This window comes from Felis catus, chromosome B4, assembly GCF_018350175.1.
Source record: "Felis catus isolate Fca126 chromosome B4, F.catus_Fca126_mat1.0, whole genome shotgun sequence".
NCBI classification, from domain to species: domain Eukaryota; kingdom Metazoa; phylum Chordata; class Mammalia; order Carnivora; family Felidae; genus Felis; species Felis catus.
The window spans coordinates 66,413,146-66,434,656 of record NC_058374.1 but is presented as its reverse complement, the minus strand read 5'-3'; the positions used below and the strand labels follow the sequence as shown (position 1 = coordinate 66,434,656).

Sequence of the window (21,511 nt, the reverse complement as noted above, 5' to 3'; positions counted from 1 at the left end):
ATTATGAATTCTATGATAAACTGCTGTGCTATTTTTGTCATTTTTTTAATCGTAAAAGCTACAATAGTGAATAAACTCTAGGAATTCAAGGATAGTTTTTGGTTTGCTCCTGTTTTCTTAACATAGTGCTTGGCAATCAGAAGATGCTCTATGAATGTTGAATTGTAGTTTTTTAAATGAATAAACCCAAATGGTATGATAAGAGGCTCCTTCTCTCTTTCTTTTTTCCTTCCTTCTTTTCTTTCTTTCCTTCCTTCCTTCCTTTTTTTTTAAAGTTTTCTCTTCTTTTTTTTAATACCTTATTATTTTGGGGCTACCTAACTGGCTTGCTTTTGTAATTTAGTTTATTTAGCTAGCTAGAGGTTTTGTTAGCTAGAAGTTTCAGTCAGGTAGTTTAATAATAAACATCTCTTTTTTTATTCTTATATACAGTATAGTTCTTTAATAGTCATGCCTTTTCCTTATAGTTTTGCTAGGCACAGCTTTGGCTTTGAAAGGACCATTGTATCTCTGATTACTGAATTTTTTTAAAATCTGCAACTAATGCTTCTAAGAAGTTGGAGATTATGCTACACATCCTGGGCTTTCCTGGAGAACAGATTAGAAGCAAGCATAAAATGAATGCATTCGATCACCCAATAAATACAGTGAGGTTCCAATATTGGCAAAGCATTGTGCAGACAGTGTTACAAGAGACAGTTGAATCAAGACAAGGTGTCTGTCCCTACAACCTAAGGGAGATTGAACCAAAGACTCAACTCCTAAACTGCCCTTTATGATGTGCTAAAATATATGTTCTTGAAACTCAGAGTTATTTTTCATTTCTAAAGAGGTGTCATTTGAAAAAAATAACATAAAAAGATATTTATACTGATAATTTTGTGATTTATATATTTAACAACATACTTGGTAGATGAGCTAATTTGCTCAAGCACGAGAATGTGCCCTGGCATTCTTATCATAAGGATACTTGTATAGGATCATTTTTGTTTGTAACATAATAATCACTATCTTTTATTGTGTTATTATAGTCAAGCAGTTTATAAATATCTAATTGTAGAAACAGAGTAGTATGTATAGAGTTTATGAATGTGGTCTTTGAAGTTAGATGTGAATTCAGATTTCAATACTGGCATTTATTACTTGTGTCAAAAATTATGAAGTTTGTGAGCATAGAATCCTTGTCTATAAAAGGAGAATAATGGTGTCTTTTAAAAAATATTATGAAATTAGTTGATATAAGCTATGTAAAAGCACATTTTATATGCTTATAGTATATAATGTGTATCTGTAATCCACATTATATATATATATATATATATATATATATACACACATATAAATATATAGAGATATAATATTTCATTTAGTTTTTCTGTTAGTTCTTGCTATTATTGCGTGCCAGGCACCTGACCTCTGAGGGTTTTGCAACGTGACTAATGTCAGCAACTGGGTTGCTGGAATTGAAACCCTGTTCTTTCAGATGCAAAAGCTGCACCTTTCTAATACACCATACTACCCTCTATTAACACCATACTACCCTGTATTACAGTCACTTCTCTCCCTTGCACCAGAATGACAAAGCAATGTGCTGATGGTGACTGTTCTTTTCAGTTCCTCAAAGGGATTCATTATCTCAAAATGTTCTCCCAGATGTCTCAAAAATACTCTTTTTCTAAAAGTTTTTAACTCCTTTCGGTTCATACGGGTTAGTGTCATGCTCCAAATTAGCCTATATTCTTAGCCTATAAACCTAATTTCTACTGAAAAAAAATTGCTTATAGCTATAAAGAGAATCTATATTAGTTTTTATTAAATGCAAAGCACAAAAGGTTGTTCATTCCTTAGGAAAAAAAATGTGGAATATGTTTCAGTACCTGAATAGTCTAGGGATTTGGAAGCTGAATTTGTAGAAAAAGAAGGAAATATTACTATAATTTATACTCAGAGAACCACAAGGGACCCTATGCTGTAGTACCCATCATCATCATCAACCTCATCACCATCGTCATCATTATATTTGTCACCATCAGCACCATTTAAATAGCAGTTCCAAACTTTGAAGTATTTAATGAGTTGTGCAATATGTCAAAAGTAATTTGTCTCTAAAAATAAGGTGATTTATAGCACTCATGTTTTCAAATGGCTTACTTTTTATATTAAATTATTTTTTAAATTAGGTGTGATTGTGTGTTATCCAAGTAATCATCTCATTGTTGCTTATTTGTGGGTTTTTTTCCCCTTGTTTGTTAAGAAGGGGGTAGAATTACATCCAGAAAGAGTCAGAGATGTGTATTCAAAAGAGTGGATTTTTTTATGAAAATACTACCTTTTAGGTTTCTATCAGAAAAAAAAGGAAAGAAAACAGAACTAACCCAGTAAAATAATTTTGGGGAACTGTGCTGAAAATTTAAACTATATATAACCAATATCATCTATATAAATATTTATCTATGCCTATAAATTCACACACAGAGGAATACTGATCAGGATCTGAAATGCTTCATTTATGAAGAAAGCAGAAGAAAGTCCTGTGTGTTCAGATTGTGGAAAGAATTGGTTTAGGAATGATATTATTAGAGATGATTTCAGCTGTGCCACACTTTTAAGGGCATAATAATTCAACAATGATTGCAAGATGGTTTTAAAAGCAAATTGATAGTAAATGCTGGCATTGGAGACTGGCAAATCGTTATTTGCAGTTTGACTTCTTTATTATACAACCCTCACTTAGTTATTGTGTTCCCAAATAGGAGCTATTTTTATTCCTGACACTCGTTTTCATATTTTACAGCTGTATGATTGTAAAGGTGTTTTGCCACACTTTTACCTTTTAAAACTGCCTATCTTGATGCTATCCGGTATATACTGTATTTTAAGAAACTTAATGATGCTAAAAAAAAAAAATAACACAAATGGAAGTCAAACTCTTTTTTATGAGATTATTTCATTATTAATGATTCTTGTTTACTTATATTCTAGAACGCAAATCAATTTCACAGTGGCTATTGATTTTACAGCATCAAATGGTGAGTATTCTGACTATCCACTAGTAAAAAATATTAGCAATTAATTGAAAGATAGTTATTTTCATGAGTTTAGATATTTGATTCCTACATTTATATCCTTCTGAACTGTTGTTTCATATAAAATTCAGGTAATTTTTCCTTTCTTTTTACTATTATGAAATAGTTCAGGTATACAAATGACTAAAGGGAATGCAAAAAAAAAAAGCCTAATAGACCCATTCAAATTTATTAAATATTAAAGTATTATAATTTTTATTTCACATATTTTTTAAAAAAAAATTCAGATCTAGTTAAGCCCATGGTGTGCTCTGTCCCACTCCTTCCTTCATCTTGATACATAACTATACTGTTGAAGTGTGTTGAATTATCCTCATTTTATAGTACCTTAAGTACCTGTACTTTATGCAACTCTCTTTGTTTTTACTTGACTATTTTAAAAAATTACTCATGTTAACATATTTACATTTAATTTAGAGGGAGTGTCATGTAATACCCCATTATAGATATTCATAATTTGCCTATCAAACATTTCAAAAAGAAAAGAGAGCTTTTTAAATCTTATTTTGAAGTAACTTTTTCTGAAACAGAGCAATCATTTGAAATGAGTGATTATGTATCCTAATAACTTAAATTTCATTATTTAACTTTTACCAGAATTTGCCATCAATTTATATTTATCTAGTTTTTCCCCCTAAATTACTTATTGTGCTTATGGCTCTCACATTATATTCCCTTTACCTCACATTTCTCTCAGTGACTCACATTTCACAAAATAGTAGAATTTTCACGTAAGAAAGAGCCTTAGAGATCACTTACTCCAATTATCCTCTTATATAAATGAGGAGACTCATATTCATAAAATCATTTTACTAAATACATCTTGGCTTGGTAGTACTAGAATTAAGAACAGAGATGAGACCAAAATCTAATTGAACTCATCTTTGATTAAATATTAAGTTTATTCTTCAACACTATGATTTCAAGTTAATTATTTTTATTCATGTATTTTATTTAGTGAAACATGAAACATAGAATAAACCAAAGTCTAAATGATTTAAAACACTACTTTTATTCACTAATGAACATTAGCACAACTAGAAGAGCAAGAATCTATTGAATAGGAAGACACAAGCTACTGAAACTGACTTAAAAAGACATAGACAATCTGAATAGACCTATAATAAGAGATGGAATTTGTAATAAAAAAAATACCCTCAAAGTTTATCAGGGTCCATGTCCATATAAGCTTCACTGGTGAATTCTACCAAATATTTAAAGAAGAGTTGCCATCAATTCTTCACAAACTCTTAAGAAAAATAGAAAAGGAGAGAATACTTCCCAACTGATTCTATGAGGTTAGTATTACCTTGATATCAAAACTAGACAAAGAAAAGAAAAGAAAAACTAAACAAAACTCAACAAAACACTAGCAAACTGAATCCACCAACATATTAAGAAAATTATATATCCTAAGAAAGTAAAATTTATCTCAGGAATACAAGGTTGGCTTAGTATTCAAAAAGCAAATAACATACCATGTCAATAGAAGAAAATGTAAAAATCACATCATTCTCTCAACTGGTGCAGAAAAGTGCATTTGGCAAGGTCCAACATATTTTCATGATAAAAACACTTAACAAACTAGGAATTGAAATTGACTTACTAACCTTATCAAGGGAAAATATGAAAAACCCGTACCTAGCATAGCTTAATGCTTTCCCCTAAAATGAGGAATAGGGCAAGGATGACTGCTTCTGCCACTTCTGTTCAGCATTCTACTGGAAGTTGTAGTCATGGCAATCAGGCAAGATGAAATAAAAAAAAAATCCAGGTTGGAAAGGAAGAAGTAAAACTATTTCTATTTGCAGATGACATAGACTTGTGTACAAAAACCCTAAGGAGTCAATTCACTAAGAATCTATTAGAACTAAGAAATGAACTTAGCAAGATGGAAAAATAAAAGATCAATATATAAAAACCTGGTCTTTTTCTATGTATTTCCAATGAAGAGTCTGAAAATGAAATTATGAAAATTCTATTGACAGTAGTATCAAAAGTAATGCAATACTTAGGAAAAATTTAACAAAGCGAGTGCAAAGTTTATACTCTAGAAACTATACTCTGAAAAAAATTATTGAAATAAAGATCTAAATAAATAGAAAAATATACAGTTTTCATGGATTGGAAAACTCAACTGTTAAGAGGACATTTCCCAAAGCAATCAACAGATACAATGCAATCTCAGTCAAAACCTGAAAGGCCTTTTTTGAATAAATGGATGATTCAAAAATTCATATCGAAGTTCAAGGGACACAGAAGAGCCAAAGCAGACATGAAAAGAGAGAACAGAGTAGGAATGTTCATACTTCCCGTTTTTGAAACTTACTACAAAGCAACAGTAATCAAGACAGCATGATGCTGGTATAAAGATAGATATATAGTTCCATGAAGTTGAATGGCGATTCCAGGGATAAACCCATGAGACTAAGGTTAACTGATTTGAGAAAGGTGTCAAGACAATTCAATAGGGGAAAGAATAAATGGTCTTTTTAACAAACAGTGCTTGGACAACAGGGTAGCCACATGCAAATGATTGAAGTTCGACCTTTCTCTCATATCAAAAACAAAATTAACACAAACTAGATCAAAGACTTAAATGTAAAGGCTAAAAGTATAAACTATTGGAAGGAAACATAGGGATACACCTTCATGGTCTTGGATTTGACAGCTGATTCTTAAATGACATTAAAACACAAGTAACAAAAGAAAAAAAATTAAGTTGAACTCCATCAGAATAAAAACTCTTTTATTCTTCATAGGATACTATTAACTAAGTGAAAAGACAAACCCCAGAATGTGAGCAAATATTAGCAAATCATACATCTCATAGGGGATTTGCATCTAGAACATATAAAGAACTCTTATAATTCAATAAAAAGACAACCCAATTTAAAAATGGGCAAAGGATCTGAATGACCTTTCTGCATAAAAGATGTACCCATGATCGTTAAGCACATGAAAGGATACTGAGTAAACTTAGGCATCAGGAAATGCAAATCAAAACTATAATGAGATAATATTTCACACCCACTAGAATGGCTATAATCCAGGCATAATGAGTGTTGATGAGGATGTGGAGAAATTGGAAGCCTCATGCACTGTGTGTGAGAATGTAAAATGGTGTAGCCACCTTGGAAAATACATTGGCAGTTTTTCAAGTTGTTAAACATACAGTAACCATACGACCCAGAAATTTCACCCCTAGATGAATACACAAGAAAGATGAAAACATATGTCCACACAAAACCTTGTACACAAAAGATTATAGCAGCATAATAGCCATAATGTGGAAACAGTCCAAATATTCATCAACTAATAAATGGTTTTCAAAATGTGGTATATTCATATAGGAGAATACTATTCAGGAATAAACAGGAATGAAATATGAAGTGCTGATACATAGTAGGACATAAGTGAACCTTGAAATCATCATGCTAAGTGAAAGAAGCTAGTCACAAAATACTACATATTAATCTATTTATATATAATGTCCAGAATAAGCAAATTGATAGAAACAGAAAGTAGATTAATCATTGTTTAGAGCTGGGCTGGATGAAATGATAAGGGAGCAATAGTGAATAGGTACAGTGTTTCTTTTTGAGGTAATAAAAATGTTCTAAAATCAGAGTGATGGTTGTAATTATCTGTGAATATATTAAAAATCATTGAATTGTACATTTCAAATGGCTGAACTGTAAATTATGTGAATTATATATCAATAAAACTTCCTTAACAAGAATGTATTCAAGTGTGATTTTTTTATAAATGTATAATGTAACTCTAAAACAAAATCAAATATAAGTTTCATTATATCCAGTGTTTAAAGTATTAAACTCTATACTCTTAAGTATAGAGTTCTAGCTATGAATAAACATTATGGAATCTGACTGCCTAGATTTACATTTGAATTTTATCAATTTTTACTATGCCAGTAGGGGTAAGTTATTTAATCTGAAAATGGGTACAATAAAATAGTACCCATGTTATAGGTTTGTTGAAGGACTTACCTTGAAGTAAGGTGTTCAATACATGTTAAATTCCCTGCTATCATAATTATTATTCATGTAACTCGGGCCCCAATGTTATCAACCTACCACAAGTTCATTTTCATATGCATTGTTTCAGATACAGAGATAATACAAACATGGTCCCAGATTCAAAGAATGGACAATTTGGCAAATTTTTAATTGCCAGATTTTGTGGTGCAGAACACAAGAGTCATTTGAGTAGGAGAGAAAAGACTGTAAGTGTTGGAATAAACAAGGAAGGTTGTCTGGTGCAAATAAAACATAAGCTGCAGAGAATGAAGTGAATTTCAGGACAAGGTGGCAATTGAGAGGCAGAGATAGGAAGAGAGATATCATTAGTGATACAGTGAAGAGACTGGTCTGACACAGATGCCGGAAAGAAGTGACGTCGTTGCATGAGTGGGATCCAGCCCTGCTCTGCATGATAGGCGAAGATGTTTAGACATGCTAGGGTATGAGGGGTATTTGCATTTTAATTTTAAGTTATGATTTTCTTAATGAGATAGAATTAGTCGCCTTATTACAGCCAATAGGTAACAACTCTTCTTATATTTGAGAGTTGTGTTAGATAACCACTTAATCAAGTAATGATATTGCTCCCCTGTGGCTCCAGTGGGCTTTTGACCAAGTGCAAAATTCTAATTTTAGAATAAAGTGTCAATGAAAAATTGCACCAGACAATTTAAACGGGCAAGGAAGACATTATTCAAGACTTTTGACATAGAGGAAAGTCTACTGGAGGTTGAGTCTACTGGGATATAGGGAAAACATTGAACTCAACTCCTCTAAAACAAAAGGTGGGAGGGATTTTAAGTGCTTCTGTGATCTAATGGAAAAGTACTGAGGGACCTTACAGGGGTCATTGGTCTGTTTGCTAGTCAGCACTTATTGAAGCTAGGCTCCTACCTTCCCAAACAGACTAGGAGATAGGAGTGCTCTTTCTCCATGATTACATTTCAAAGGGATGTCTCCAGGTCCTAGAGAAAGACATCCCTGGGTAGTAGAAGATTTACATCTCAAAGGTGCAGAGAAAGAATTTATAATTGCAAGTTTTGTAAAGCAAATACTCTAAGAAAAGGAAGGTCAGGGGTCTATATTTATGAAGAACTCTTTCCAAAGTTTAGTCAAATCCAGAGGAATGAATGTTAAGGCTATTTGGTCAGAAGATACTTTTTCAGAAATTTTGTCATGTGGGACCAGCCCTTGAATGCGGGTAATCCTTTGGAAATACAATTGCATTTATGTAATGCATTATTTTTAGACCAAAAATGTTCTGTGTACAATTATATGTATTATAAACGAAGGGGATATCTCTTTTTAATTTTGTTTCTCTTTATATCACAAGTGCTGATTATTATTATTATTTTTTTCTTATCAGAAAAGAACTGTGCCCTGAGGCTTTCCTTCTTCAGGCAATGTTTTAATGTAGAATTGAGCTTTATGTGCTATTACAAGTCCCATTTAACTTTCCATTTTCACTTAAGAAACTAAGTGGACTTTCAAGCGGCCTTTGTGCTGGTAATTAGGACAACTCAATGTGAATATCAATGTATTTGAGTGGTAGCACGTATATTTCTTTCTGACTCAAATTCATCTCTATTCAAATCCAACACCCTATAGAGTATAAGTATATTGAAATTTCAGAACCTTGTGGATGACCCAGACAGTAATAACAGTAGCAGTTAAGCCTTACATTTCTATGGCGCTTTGGTATTTTTAATCACTTCACACATAATCTCATTTTGTCCTTCAGTAAACACTGTGGTAGGATTTATTGCAGACATTTTATAGGTGTTGTCTTGAAAATTCTGAGACTGGACTTTGAGCCTTCTGACTCTCAGTTTAATGTATAGTTAGAAACAGTGAATAATTTTTCAAATACAGATATTTAATTAGCTTGAATTTGAAAATCGCTATGCTTTCTTTTCTTTAAGTGATTAAATTGGGATATTTCTCAAATATTCAATTTATGTTTATAACAGAACTTTAGGAAGCTTTGTAATTATTGAAGCCCATTAAATCAGTTGAGTCCTTTAATTATAGGTATAAGGATTCAAGGCAAAGGCACATGATTTTTTAAAAATAAAGATGACAATAAAATCAGTTTAACAAAAGTATTTAAATACTTCTTCTGTAAATGAGATTCAAAAATAGCCTGTGGCATTGACAGTGAGGAATAATTTCTGACAAAATCTGCATATGCTTTGGCATATCTTTGGAAAACTTTCTACATGTCTGTATAATGTAATAACTATTTCTATGTTAATATCCATCCAAAAAGAAACTATTTGACATAGTATGGATGTAGGCAGAAAACATAATTTTAAGTATTTCATTCTGAAATAGACATCAAGAAAATGTTGTCAAGAAAATGACATCTTTACTCTAATCAGTTATGTTTGAAATATTTTTTCTGTCATCAGGCAACCCTGCCCAGCCCACTTCTCTCCACTACATGAATCCTTACCAACTGAATGCCTATGGAATGGCCCTGAAAGCAGTGGGAGAAATCGTTCAAGATTATGACAGTGATAAAATGTTCCCAGCTCTAGGTTTTGGTGCAAAACTGCCTCCAGATGGAAGGATATCTCATGAATTTGCTTTGGTAAGAGTACATCACAAGGATTTGATCTTTTGAAAAAAATAATATCTTTTAATGGTGGTTCGCTACTTATGCTTTAGTCAGTCACGTAGCAACTCTTTTGACTATAGACTCAGCTCAATTTTGTAAAATGATTGATTTAGAAGTGTGATATAATGGAAGAAAAAGACAGTGAAATAGATTAGTAATAAATATATCTATTGTCCATCTGGTTTCAGAGGGTCTAATCTGGTTGTCTATTGCTATATGACAAACTCCTTAAAAGTTAGAGGCATAAACCAACACCATTTCATATACTCATAATTTTGGAGTCAGGAATTTAAGCAGAATACAATAGGAGATGATATATTTCTTCAAGATGTCTGGGGTCTTAAGTAGGATGCCTTGATTGGCTAGAGGTGGCTGGAATTGTTGACTAGAACCATATATCTGGGCTTCATTCTGGCTGTTGGTTGGATTGCTCAGTTCTTCTCTATATCATGTGTTCTGGGGCCAGCATGTCCCCTAAGATGGCTTCTTTGCTCATATCTGATACTCAAGATGACTGGAATAGCTGAATTGCCTGGACATCTCTCCCTTTTTCAACATATGACCTGCCCATGTGGCTATCATGGACCTCAGCACAGTATGGCCATCTCTTGGTAGTCAGATTTCTTACATGGCAGCCAGCTTCCCCAGAATGAGTATTCTAAAAGGCTGAGGCAGAAACTGCAGGGCTCTCTATACCATAGCATTAGAAATCCCAGAAAGTTGTTTTTGCTAAATTCTCTTAGTCAAGCAAATCACTAAGGCCAGCCAAGTTTCAAAGTAACCTTCACCTCTCAATGGGAGGCTGTCTCAAAGAATGTGTGACTATCTTAATCTACCATATTCAAATTTAAAGGATTAGTTATGACTAAAATTAATTTCTTTTAATGTGAAGCAATAATTGTGGCTATAATTATGATTTCAATAGAATGGAATAGATATGACTGAAATAAATATTTATCTAGTTAATGTTTACATAGATCTAGTCCATATTTTGTGATTGAAGATAAGCAATGTTGATAATTGAAGATAATGCACTCTGTTTTCCAAATAAACTCCACAAAGATAATGCTTATACACCCAGTCAGCCTTATTCTCCCTGTACTTTCTGATCAAATAATGGGAAAATCAATATAGGAATGGTTGCCTGTCATTTTGGAAAAACTTTGGCTTTTTCTGTTTAGAAGTGCCTCCCTACCCTCTATACATTTCAGGAGTAAATCCTTGCATCCCCATTATCTTTGTAAGTCTTTGCTGTTTTTATTCATGTTACAGAAGCAATGCATAATCAGAGATTTTTTAGAAGTTCTGCGAGCAAAATAAAAATAATAATACTACCATTTTTTGAGTAATTACTGGGTGTCAAGCCAAATATTTACAATCATTTTCTTATATGGTCTTCATAAAATTCCTGTGTGGTAGGTATATCATGACTGTCACATTGCATCACTCTAGGAAGTGTCAGTCATATTGAATACAGTTAAAGAGTGTCCCATGTGTTGTGTAATTCAGCTTAGGGTCACAGGAATTAACCAGGATTCCAGAAGACAGGACTTGAACCCAGATCAGTCTTATTTTAGAATACATGCTCTTTAACTACTACTAAAGCAAATTTTATAACAGTACCTATATGAATCCCACCTCTCAGATATGTGCTTTTTAACACCATGATACAGTATGATTATGATACATACATATGCACACACACACTTCCCGAAGCTTTTGTATGATTAGATTTAAACTTCCTTAAATATCTTTTAAGAGCAGTATTTTTACATTTTTATTTCTATACTTATCCTTGCTTATCTATTCCATTGCCCACACAATTTCAGGAAAGGTTGCTGGAGGCTTTAATTCTTTCTTCCATGAAATAGCCCACATGCCACATTCCCACTGTCATATAAAAATAAATATCTATTGGGATTTTGTTGTGTCTTAGAGAATTAAAATCTCCCAGAAACTTATAAAACCATGAAAATCACTCATGTGATGCTAAGTCTTAAGTGCTTCAGGAAAAAGGTCATGAGCTATTTTAAAGCTTAAGAAAGAGAATAATTATGTTAAACTAAATGGGGCTTATGAATTTTTCCTTCCATACATTTCTTCTCACCCTTGTGTATGTTTTTTTTCCTTTTATCTCTCTCTTTTTCTCTTTATTTCTCTTTATTTCTCTCTTTTTCTGCTTTTCCTACTTCCAAATTCTTTCCTCACAACAAAACCGATGCAAATATCTATTACCATGGAAGGATTTTTTTTTATTATTTGCATCTTAAAAGTTCGTGAACCCAACTCAAATACTTATAGGATAGAGATCATACCCCTTTAAAGTTATGAAAAATAGTCCCCCAAATTGAAGATGAAAACAACACTGATGATAGCGCATGAACTTTAACATTACTAACTGATTAATTTTTTCAAAGCACTTTTGTTTTCTTGGGTAAATAAGACAGGTAAGACTTAAGTAGGTCTTCAAAGAGTTAGTATTTGATTTGATTTTTTGCTAAACTATTCTGTTAACTTCATCCTTAACTGTCTCTAGGTGCTGAAATGGCAAATAGAAAAACTGTCCCATATGAATCTAACAACTAATATACTCTGTAATCCTAACAAACCCTCATATTTTCATGGTAAGAATTTGTGATGTATATTCATAAACATTAATCTATGTATCACACTGAGTTCAAGTAATCTTTCAGTTAGCAAGGGAGGCCTTCTTAAAAATTAATCCCTCATTGGTGAGTTTAGGGCTAACACAAATGTTGAAAGTTGAACATAAAAACTTATTTTTTTATGTTTTCTTTGCTGTTAATCCAAAGGGTCTCAGATAAACCCCAGCTTTTTATTTGAAATATGAATAAGAAGCTATTCATGTATTCCATTCTGGAAAAAGAACAGGGAATGGGAAAAGGAAAGGAAGAATGTGCTGGTACCACCACGTTAGCACAAACGTTGTGAAAAGGAGTCATTGCTCTCCTCCCATTGTGATTTTGATGACTCCTTAAGGTGTTATAACCGAAAATATAATAGCATAATAGTGTGGAACTTTAGAGGAAGTATTTGTAATGGGCATGAGGCCAGTGACCCTTAAAGGAAAGTCTCCTGCAATGATCAATAGAGAAATGGTACACCTGTCCAAGTGATTTTTCATACTAGATCTCGAAAAGTGCTGGCCTACTTTTCACTTATCTTGTCATTTATAGATATCTGCACAATTTAACATGTGTGTGTGTTCTCATCCATCTAGATGCTAACAATTTGAGGCGGCTGGGTGGCTCAGTTGGTTAAGCATCCGACTTTCAGCTCAGGTCATGATCTCATGGTTCGTGAATTCGAGCCCTGCATTGGGCTGTGTGCTAACAGCTCAGAGCCTGGAGCCTGTTTCAGATTCTGTTTCCCTCTCTCTGTCTCTCTGCCCCTCCCTGGCTCTCACTGTCTTTCTCTCTCAAAAATAAAAATAAACATTTAAAAAAAATTTTAGATGCTAACAGTTTAACAAGCAAGGGTCTTAACACTGTATGCATAAAATAGAAGCTCAACAGATGTTTATTTATTGAATAAAAGGGAGACTTTTCCCCACAGTAAGCAATCTCTGGGCAGCAGCAGATACATTTCAAAGAGTAAAGTAACAAGTAACAACTCCTTAGAGCTTCTGTTCAACATTTTGTCAGCTTGTTAGGCCTGCTGAAAAGTATTATAGGTTCTAGGCAGCAGCAGACTATATATAGTCTTCTCTTTTAGGACTGAATCTAAATATTCAGTACAATCTTTCAGGGAACCAAATGGAGGGGAAAATGGAGAAGGGCCCAACGTCCCTCCCCACACTTAAGTCTGCACTGTGGGAGTAGTGCTCGTTTCAAATTCTGCTCTTTATGTGCTATGTGTTCTACAAATTAACATTCATTATTTTATAAATGGAAAAGGTTGTTAATTAAAATGGAAATAAAAAATAGGGCATCCACTGCCCCCTTCATTAATAAACAGCAAAATTGAATGCACTTATTTTCAAAAATATCCTGTGCTTTTGGGCTAGTTGCACACATGAGCTCATTTTAATTTGTTTTAACAAGTAAAAACTAATTGCTTGTTAGTAATTAGTAACTAACACATAATTGGTTTGTGAAAGGAGTTTTAAACAGACTTAAAAAAAATCTTTGTGTAACTCATTATAACTTTGTTATTAAAAGGAAAATCTCATTTTAATAGCTGTAAATTATTTTAAATAATCCTGATATCATGCCAAGCATATATTAAAAAGTGTATAATTTTACATCATAAATATTTTTATCATCCAACTCGTATGAGGAATTCTTAGAGCAATTTATTACAGAACTAGGACTGATGCAGAAATCAGTGCTTTATAATTTTTTTTTTAATGTTTATTCACTTATGTGAGACAAAGAGCATGAGCAGGGGAGAGGCAGAGAGAGAGGAGAACACAGAAATCGAAGCAGGCTCCAGGCTCTGAGCTGTCAGCACAGAGCCCGACGCGGGGCTCGAACCCACGAACTGTGAGATCATGACCTGAGCCGAAGTCGGACGCTCAACCGACTGAGCCACCCAGGTGCCCCCAGAAATCAGTGCTTTAAATATTGCATAATGATGAATAGAATATCCACTAATTATCTTTCCACTAAGAAATAAAATGGTGAGAAAAATGGTGACCTTGTAATTTCAGTTCCACAGGAATACAGAAAATACATTATTTTCTAGAAATATAAACCCTTAGTCAAAATGTTAAAAGGATAATGAAAAAGTTGCTCAGAACCATCTTGGTTTGTATTTCTCCCCCTAAAGGCAGATATGGAATACATTTTTATATGCTAAAAATCAATAATGAGTTTTAATTTTAATCAGCTTCATATCTGATTAAAGGAAGAACACTGTAAAATTTTATTTAAAGGAAGGTTAAATAGGTCAGCTCAGATTAACATCAAAAGCAATCATTAACTGCTTTGTGCTAAATATTAAGCTTTTACATTATAATTTCAATCAATTAATGTAACCAATTGTATAATATAAAATTATAAAGAGGTCTATATTATTATAAATTATAAGGGGGATTTTATTATTTTTATGTTTTTAAAAATTGACATGATAGTTAATGAATAAAAAATTTGATGAAAAGACAAAATTAATAGGAAAAAGTGGGTAAAAATTCCTCTCTCAGAAATGGCAAAATTGAAGTGGTTGAAATAACTTTGGGGCACAGTTATCTAAGCTCTCAGTGCCTTAGTTTCTTCATTTGTAATGTGGAGATAATGACAATACTTTATCTGCTTTTTTTAGGGTTGTTAAAAAATCTATATAATACATGTAAATGCTTTAGTGTAAAGCTTAGTATATAAAATTCAACAAGTTTTAGTTATAAATGGCCAGTGATTGTTCAGATATAAACATGCATCATGAAATTATTATTAACTATGTTTAAATATAATTAAGGTCTCTAGTGTTTTAAAATGTATCTACAGTTTTTAATACTTCTCCCCTTTCAGACGTGGAGCCTAACTCCCCTTCCCTTGAGCATAGGCTATACTTAGGGATGCATTTTTAGCAAATAGATTAAAGTAGAAGTGATGGTGTGGATCTTATGAGACTGGCTTATAAAGGGCATTGGGGCTTCCTTCTTGCTGTCTTGGATTGCTCATTCTGAGGAAGTTTGCTGCCATGTTGTAAGAACACTCAAGCAGCCCTGCAGAGAGACCATGTTGACCTCCTGCCGTCAGCCATTTAAATGAGCCTTCTTGGAAGCAGATTCTGCAACTCTGGTTAAGCTCTCAGGTGTCCAGGTTGGCATACTGACTGCAAACTCATGAGAAATGCCGAACAAGAACCATCCATTAAGCTGCTGCTGACACCCAAAAGATGTTGAGATAAGAAATAATTACTGTTTTAAACCACTAACTTTTGATGTAATTTGCCACAAAGCAATAGATAACTAATATACTGCTTCATGTTATTTGTTAAATCTGGTCTAGGAGAATTAACCCTCATAATACCAAAGCATTTAAGGTATGGAAAAGCTGGTCTAGGTCTCCAGGTGTAAAGTTGCCCTTCTAGGTGCCATCTCCAGAATAAGAACCTAATGGCAAGCTCATTTCCCTTAAAGAACATGGATGATTCTTTGATTCTATTCCTTTTACCTTGTCTTGACATTTCTCACACCAAATTGCATTCCTTCTCTGCTTGGGGTTATTGCAACATGAAAATGTGCATGTGGCAGATGTTTCATATTTTTCCTTCTATAAGGTAAAACTGAATGGATAGCAGTTTTTTTCCTTGATTTTAATAGATATCACTGCAGAAAACTCAGAAAAGACTGAATAGTTTAAAGAATGAAAAAAAGCCACCAATTATATGTAATCACCCAGAGTTAACCACTGTTAATATTTACTTCTTTTCAGGATTTTTATATGTTCTTCTCTACATATTCACAGACATGTGTAAAATGAAGACATTAATTATGGAATGTTGTGATATTCAGCTTCTCAAGATTATTTAGAATTTTCTGCGGTTCTTTTTATGAAGAGTATCAGTTTTTAATGACTATATATTAGATTCATCATATCATAATCTACATAATATATTGTAATCTATTGTTGACCACTTCATTTATTATGTTTTGCTATTATATAAATGTGCTTCCAAAAAATCTTTGCTTCCAAAAAATCTTTGAGTATCAACATATCTTTTCTCTTTTTCATTTGATCTTTGTAGACACTATTAACTTTTACTCTTTTTTGCCTGTAAATTCTACAGAATGGAAACCCTCAAAATCCCTACTGTGATGGCATTGAAGGAGTCATGGAGGCTTATTACAGGAGTCTGAAATCTGTACAACTGTATGGGCCAACCAACTTCGCTCCTGTAATTAATCATGTAGCAAGGTAAGTGGACGGAGACAAGATGTTTATCCCAGTGTCCAGACAGCAGTGAAATTATATTATTGTTACCATGACTCCACAAATGAAAAGTGTTTTCTTCTAATTTACCTCTAAGAAAATGAGGAAAAAGATACAGTGGGAAGAGTCTCCACTGAGCTATCGTAATACTTTGCTAGAACTTTACAGCAAAATCTCAAGTGAAGAAAATATACACTTAGTTATTATCAGAACCTGTATTTGTTCAACCAAGAAAAATGTTCTATTCTTTGAAAAGGCAGCCATGAGAGCAATAACAAGATCGATTATGATCTGAGTGGTGTAAATCATTGAATCTAATATCACGTCCCATGGTAACATAGAAGTAATAAGAGACCAAATTCCATGAAGACAACTAAAGTCTTTCAGTGATAATATAGGGCACATTATTTTAACCACTCTGAAATTAATATAATAGCTAATTTTAAGAATTCCCAGAGCTTTACCTGTATATAGTACATAGTATTGAGTTCAGAATATAATTGCTTATGATTCCAACTACATATTCTAGAAAAAAAATTTAAATGTAAAAATGTACACACACTTATCATTTTCTTCATCAGTGTCTAAACAAATAAATTAGACACCACTTTCAAAATCCCTAAAAGGTTTGACCCAGTTGCAGATCCTATGAAACACTGCCTTATTTTTAGAAAATTTAAAAAGTGTAGCTTTTGTGTCCTTCCAAATATGTAGTAAGAACGTGAAAATATACTACATTTGGATAATTTTATCAATGCACAAAGGTGATATGAAAACTCAGTTCTCTGTTTAAAGGTTCTGGTACTGAATCATCTCCATACTGGACATCATGAGTGACTTAAATGTGTTCTACTTTCCATTATCTGGGACATAGACAAGATACTAAAATACCCCTGTACTGGGGCTGACCTCAGTGGAACTCTGCTGTGGAAGTCCACCTCAGGTTGACAATGATACATTGATGACCATTTTCTGAGTGTTTTTGAAATATTAGCTCAGGCTTTTGAAATATTTCCACCCACAATCTGTTTTAAGTTATGAATTTTACATCTCAACTCTGGACACAAACAACTAAAAAAAGGATTATTTATGGAATAATACTTATATATTTCCTTTTTATTTCTATGGTGTCCTATTATTTTATTTCTATGGTGTCCTAATATATAATTTATTGTCAAATTGGTTTCCATACAACACCCAGTGCTCATCCCAACAGGTGCCTTCCTCAATGCCCATCACCCACTTTCCCCTCTCCCCACCCCCCCAATCAAGCCTCAGTTTGTTCTCAGCTTTTAAGAGTCTCTTATGGTTTGCCTCCTTTCCTCTCTGTAACTTTTTCCCCCCCTTCCCCTCCCCCATGGTCTTCTGTTAAGTTTCTCAGGATCCACATATGAGTGAAAACATATGGTATCTGTCTTTCTCTGCCTGGCTTATTTCACTTAGCATAACACTCTCCAGTTCCATCCATGTTGCTACAAATGGCCATATTTCATTCTTTCTCATTGCCAAGTGTAGTATTCCATTGTATATATAAACCACATCTTCTTTATCCATTCGTCAGTTGATGGACACTTAGACTCTTTCCATATTTGACTATTGTTGAAAGTGCTGCTATAAACATTTTGGTACAAGTGCCCCTATGCATCAGTACTCCTGTATCCCTTGGGTAAATTCCTAGCAGTGCTATTGCTGGGTCATAGGGTAGCTGTATTTTTAATTTTTTGAGGAACCTCCACACTGTTTTCCAGAGCAGCTGCACCACTTTGCATTCCCAGCAACAGTGCAAGAGGATTCCCATTTCTCCACATCCTCTCCAGCATCTATAGTCTCCTGATTTGTTCATTTTAGCCACTGTGACCAGCTTGAGGTGTTATCTGAGTGTGGTTTTGATTTGTATTTTCCTGATGAGGAGTGACGTTGAGCATCTTTTTATGTGGCCATCTGGATGTCTTCTTTAGAGAAGTGTCTATTCATGTCTTCTGCCCATTTCTTCACTGGATTATTTGTTTTTCGGGTGTGGAGGTTGGTGAGTTCTTTATAAATTTTGGATACTAGCGCTTTATCCAATATGTCATTTGCAAATATCTTTCCCCAGTCCGTCAGTTGCCTTTTAGTTTTGTTAATTGTTTCCTTTGCAGTGCGGAAGCTTTTTATCTTCATGAGGTCCCAGTAGTTCATTTTTGCTTTTAATTCCCTTGCCTTTGGAGACGTGTCAAGTAAGAAATTGCGGCAGCTGAGGTCAGAGAGGTTTTTTTCTGCTGTCTCCTTTAGGGTTTTGATGGTTTCCTGTCTCACATTCAGGTCCTTCATCCATTTTGAGTGTATTTTTGTGAATGGTGTAAGAAAGTGGTCTAGTTTCATTCTTCTGCATGTTGCTGTCCAGTTCTCCCAGCACCATTTGTTAAAGAGACTTTTTTCCATTGGATATTCTTTCCTGCTTTGTCAAACATTAGTTGGCCATACACTGGTGGGTCTAATTCTGGAGTCTATATTCTATTCCGTTGGTCTATGTGTCTGTTTTTGTGCCAATACCATACTGTCTTGATGATTACAGCTTTGTAGTAGAGGCTAAAGTCTGGGATTGTGATGCGTCCAGCTGTGGTTTTCTTCAATATTACTTCGGCTATTTGGGGTCTTTTGTGGTTCCATACAAATTTTAGGATTGCTTGTTCTAGCCTTGATAAGAATGCTGGTGCAATTTTGATTGGGATTGCATTGAATGTGTAGATTGCTTTGGGTAGTATTGACATTTTAACAATATTTATTCTTCCAATCCATGAGCACGAAATGTTTTTCCATTTCTTTGTATCTTCTTCAGTTTCCTTCATAAGCTTTCTATAGTTTTCAACATACAGATCTTTTACATCTTTGGTTAGATTTATTCCTAGGTATTTTATTATACTTGGTGCAATCGTGAATGGGATCAGTTTCTTTATTTGTCTTTCTGTTGCTTCATTTATTGGTGTATAAGAATGCAGCTGATTTCTGTACATTAATTTTGTATACTGTGACTTTGCTGAATTCATGTATCAGTTCTAGTAGACTTTTGGTGGAGTCTATCGGGTTTTCCATGTGTAGTATCATGTCATCCGCAAAAAGTGAAAGCTTGACTTCATCTTTGCCAGTTTTGATGTCTTTGATTTCCTTTTGTTGTCTGATTGCGGATGCTAGAACTTCCAACACTATGTTAAACAAAAGCAGTGAGAGTGGACGTCCCTGTCGTGTTCCTGATCTCAAGGGGTAAGCTCTCAGTTTTTCCCCATTGAGGATGATATTAGCTGTGGGCTTTTCATAAATGGCTTTGATGATGTTTAAGTATGTTCCTTCTATCCCGACTTTCTTGAGCGTTTTTATTAAGAAAGGATGCTGAATTTTGTCAAATGCTTTTTCTGCATCGATTGACAGGATCCTATGGTTCTTATCTTTTCTTTTATTGTGATGTATCACGTTGATTGATTTGCGAATATTGAACCAGCCCTGCAGCCCAGGAGTGAATCCCACTTGATCATGGTGAATAATTCTTTTTATATGCTGTTGAATTCGATTTTCTAGTATCTTGTTGAGAATTTTTGCATCCATATTCATCAGGGATATTGGCCTGTAGTTCTCTTTTTTTTGCTGGGTCTCTGGTTTGGGAATCAAAGTAATGCTGGCTTCATAAAATGAGTCTGGAAATTTTCCCTCCCTTTCTATTTCTATTATTTTTTGTTATTTTTTTTCATATATATACAGGTCTTGACCCACAAAATTGATTTCAAAATCCACTAATGGGTCATTACCTGTAATTTGAAAAACATATCCTAGCTAATTATATTAGCCTATGTGAGTAGTGTCATCTGTACTCTATTTCCTAGTTTTTTGATGTTTGTCAAATAAAGCAGTATCAAAAAATAATACTAGTACAAAATAAATTATAGTTGTCTCATTCTCTTTCACCCAGTACTATACAGATGACTGTCTTTTATAAAAAGATAGAAAAATGATAGGATTTCTTTCGTGCGAATTCATGCTAGTTATGATAAATATTCTCGAGGGTTTACTAGTTAATTTTATATTTTTTACCCTGGATATCTCTACTATTAAAATTAAACTTTTAGATAGACAATTTCTAGCTGCATTTCTATATACCATTTAAAACTGTAGGCTCTATACTGTCCTATTACCATTTTTCATGTATTGTCTAGCATTTTAAGAAACTCTCAAAGATAGGGATAGATGCCAGCTAACTATCAGATTCTCAGCAATAATCCATGATCTATTAATTCTTTATTATTTTTTTTAATGAGAGAAAATAAGAAACACATAAGATACGGCTTTTGAGAAATCCTCTTTTCCTTCCAATACAATCTGAAGTCTCATGTATCTATGTCTTATTATGAAGCTACATAAGAAATGCTTTACTCCTTTATCTTTGAGAATAGGTTTACTTTAATTTTTAAACTTTTTATTAAGACAGACAATTTCTGTCTGACCCAAACTCACCATCCAAAAAATTTATCAGTTTAAAAGACAAGGTACTATTTTTTCTAAATCATGAGAAGTTCCCTAGTTACAGTATATGAGACTCCTGTTTTAAATAAAACTCAGTGAGTATTTTGTTACTTTGAAATGCATTCATCAGTTCTTCAACATGCCCATCATATAGGAGGTAAGTGTACTTAACAAATGTTTAATAACTGAATTCTGTATGTTAAGGTATTTGTCATTAAAAATACATTTTGTAAAATAAAAAGCAAATGGTTTTTTATTTGCTTGATTTTTTTTTCTTCTCATAAAGTGTGTTTTCTATATTGATAAAAGCTTAATTTGTGATAGTTTTCTATTAACATTTTGAAGAATTCTTATTCTTTTTAAGAATAATAATTT

At 33.4% G+C, this 21,511-nt stretch overlaps 1 protein-coding gene across 2 annotated transcripts in view; it reads left to right on the top strand.

Moving 5' to 3' along the window:
* CPNE8 (copine 8) overlaps positions 1 to 21,511 on the top strand; it is a 230,009-nt gene that overhangs the window by 174,726 nt on the left and 33,772 nt on the right. For both annotated transcript variants that reach the window (XM_003988551.6, XM_019834813.2), the window contains exons 14-16: positions 2,983 to 3,029; positions 9,541 to 9,722; positions 16,503 to 16,630. In XM_003988551.6, coding sequence (XP_003988600.1) covers positions 2,983 to 3,029; positions 9,541 to 9,722; positions 16,503 to 16,630 — 357 coding nt within the window. The remainder of the gene's footprint in view (positions 1 to 2,982; positions 3,030 to 9,540; positions 9,723 to 16,502; positions 16,631 to 21,511) is intronic.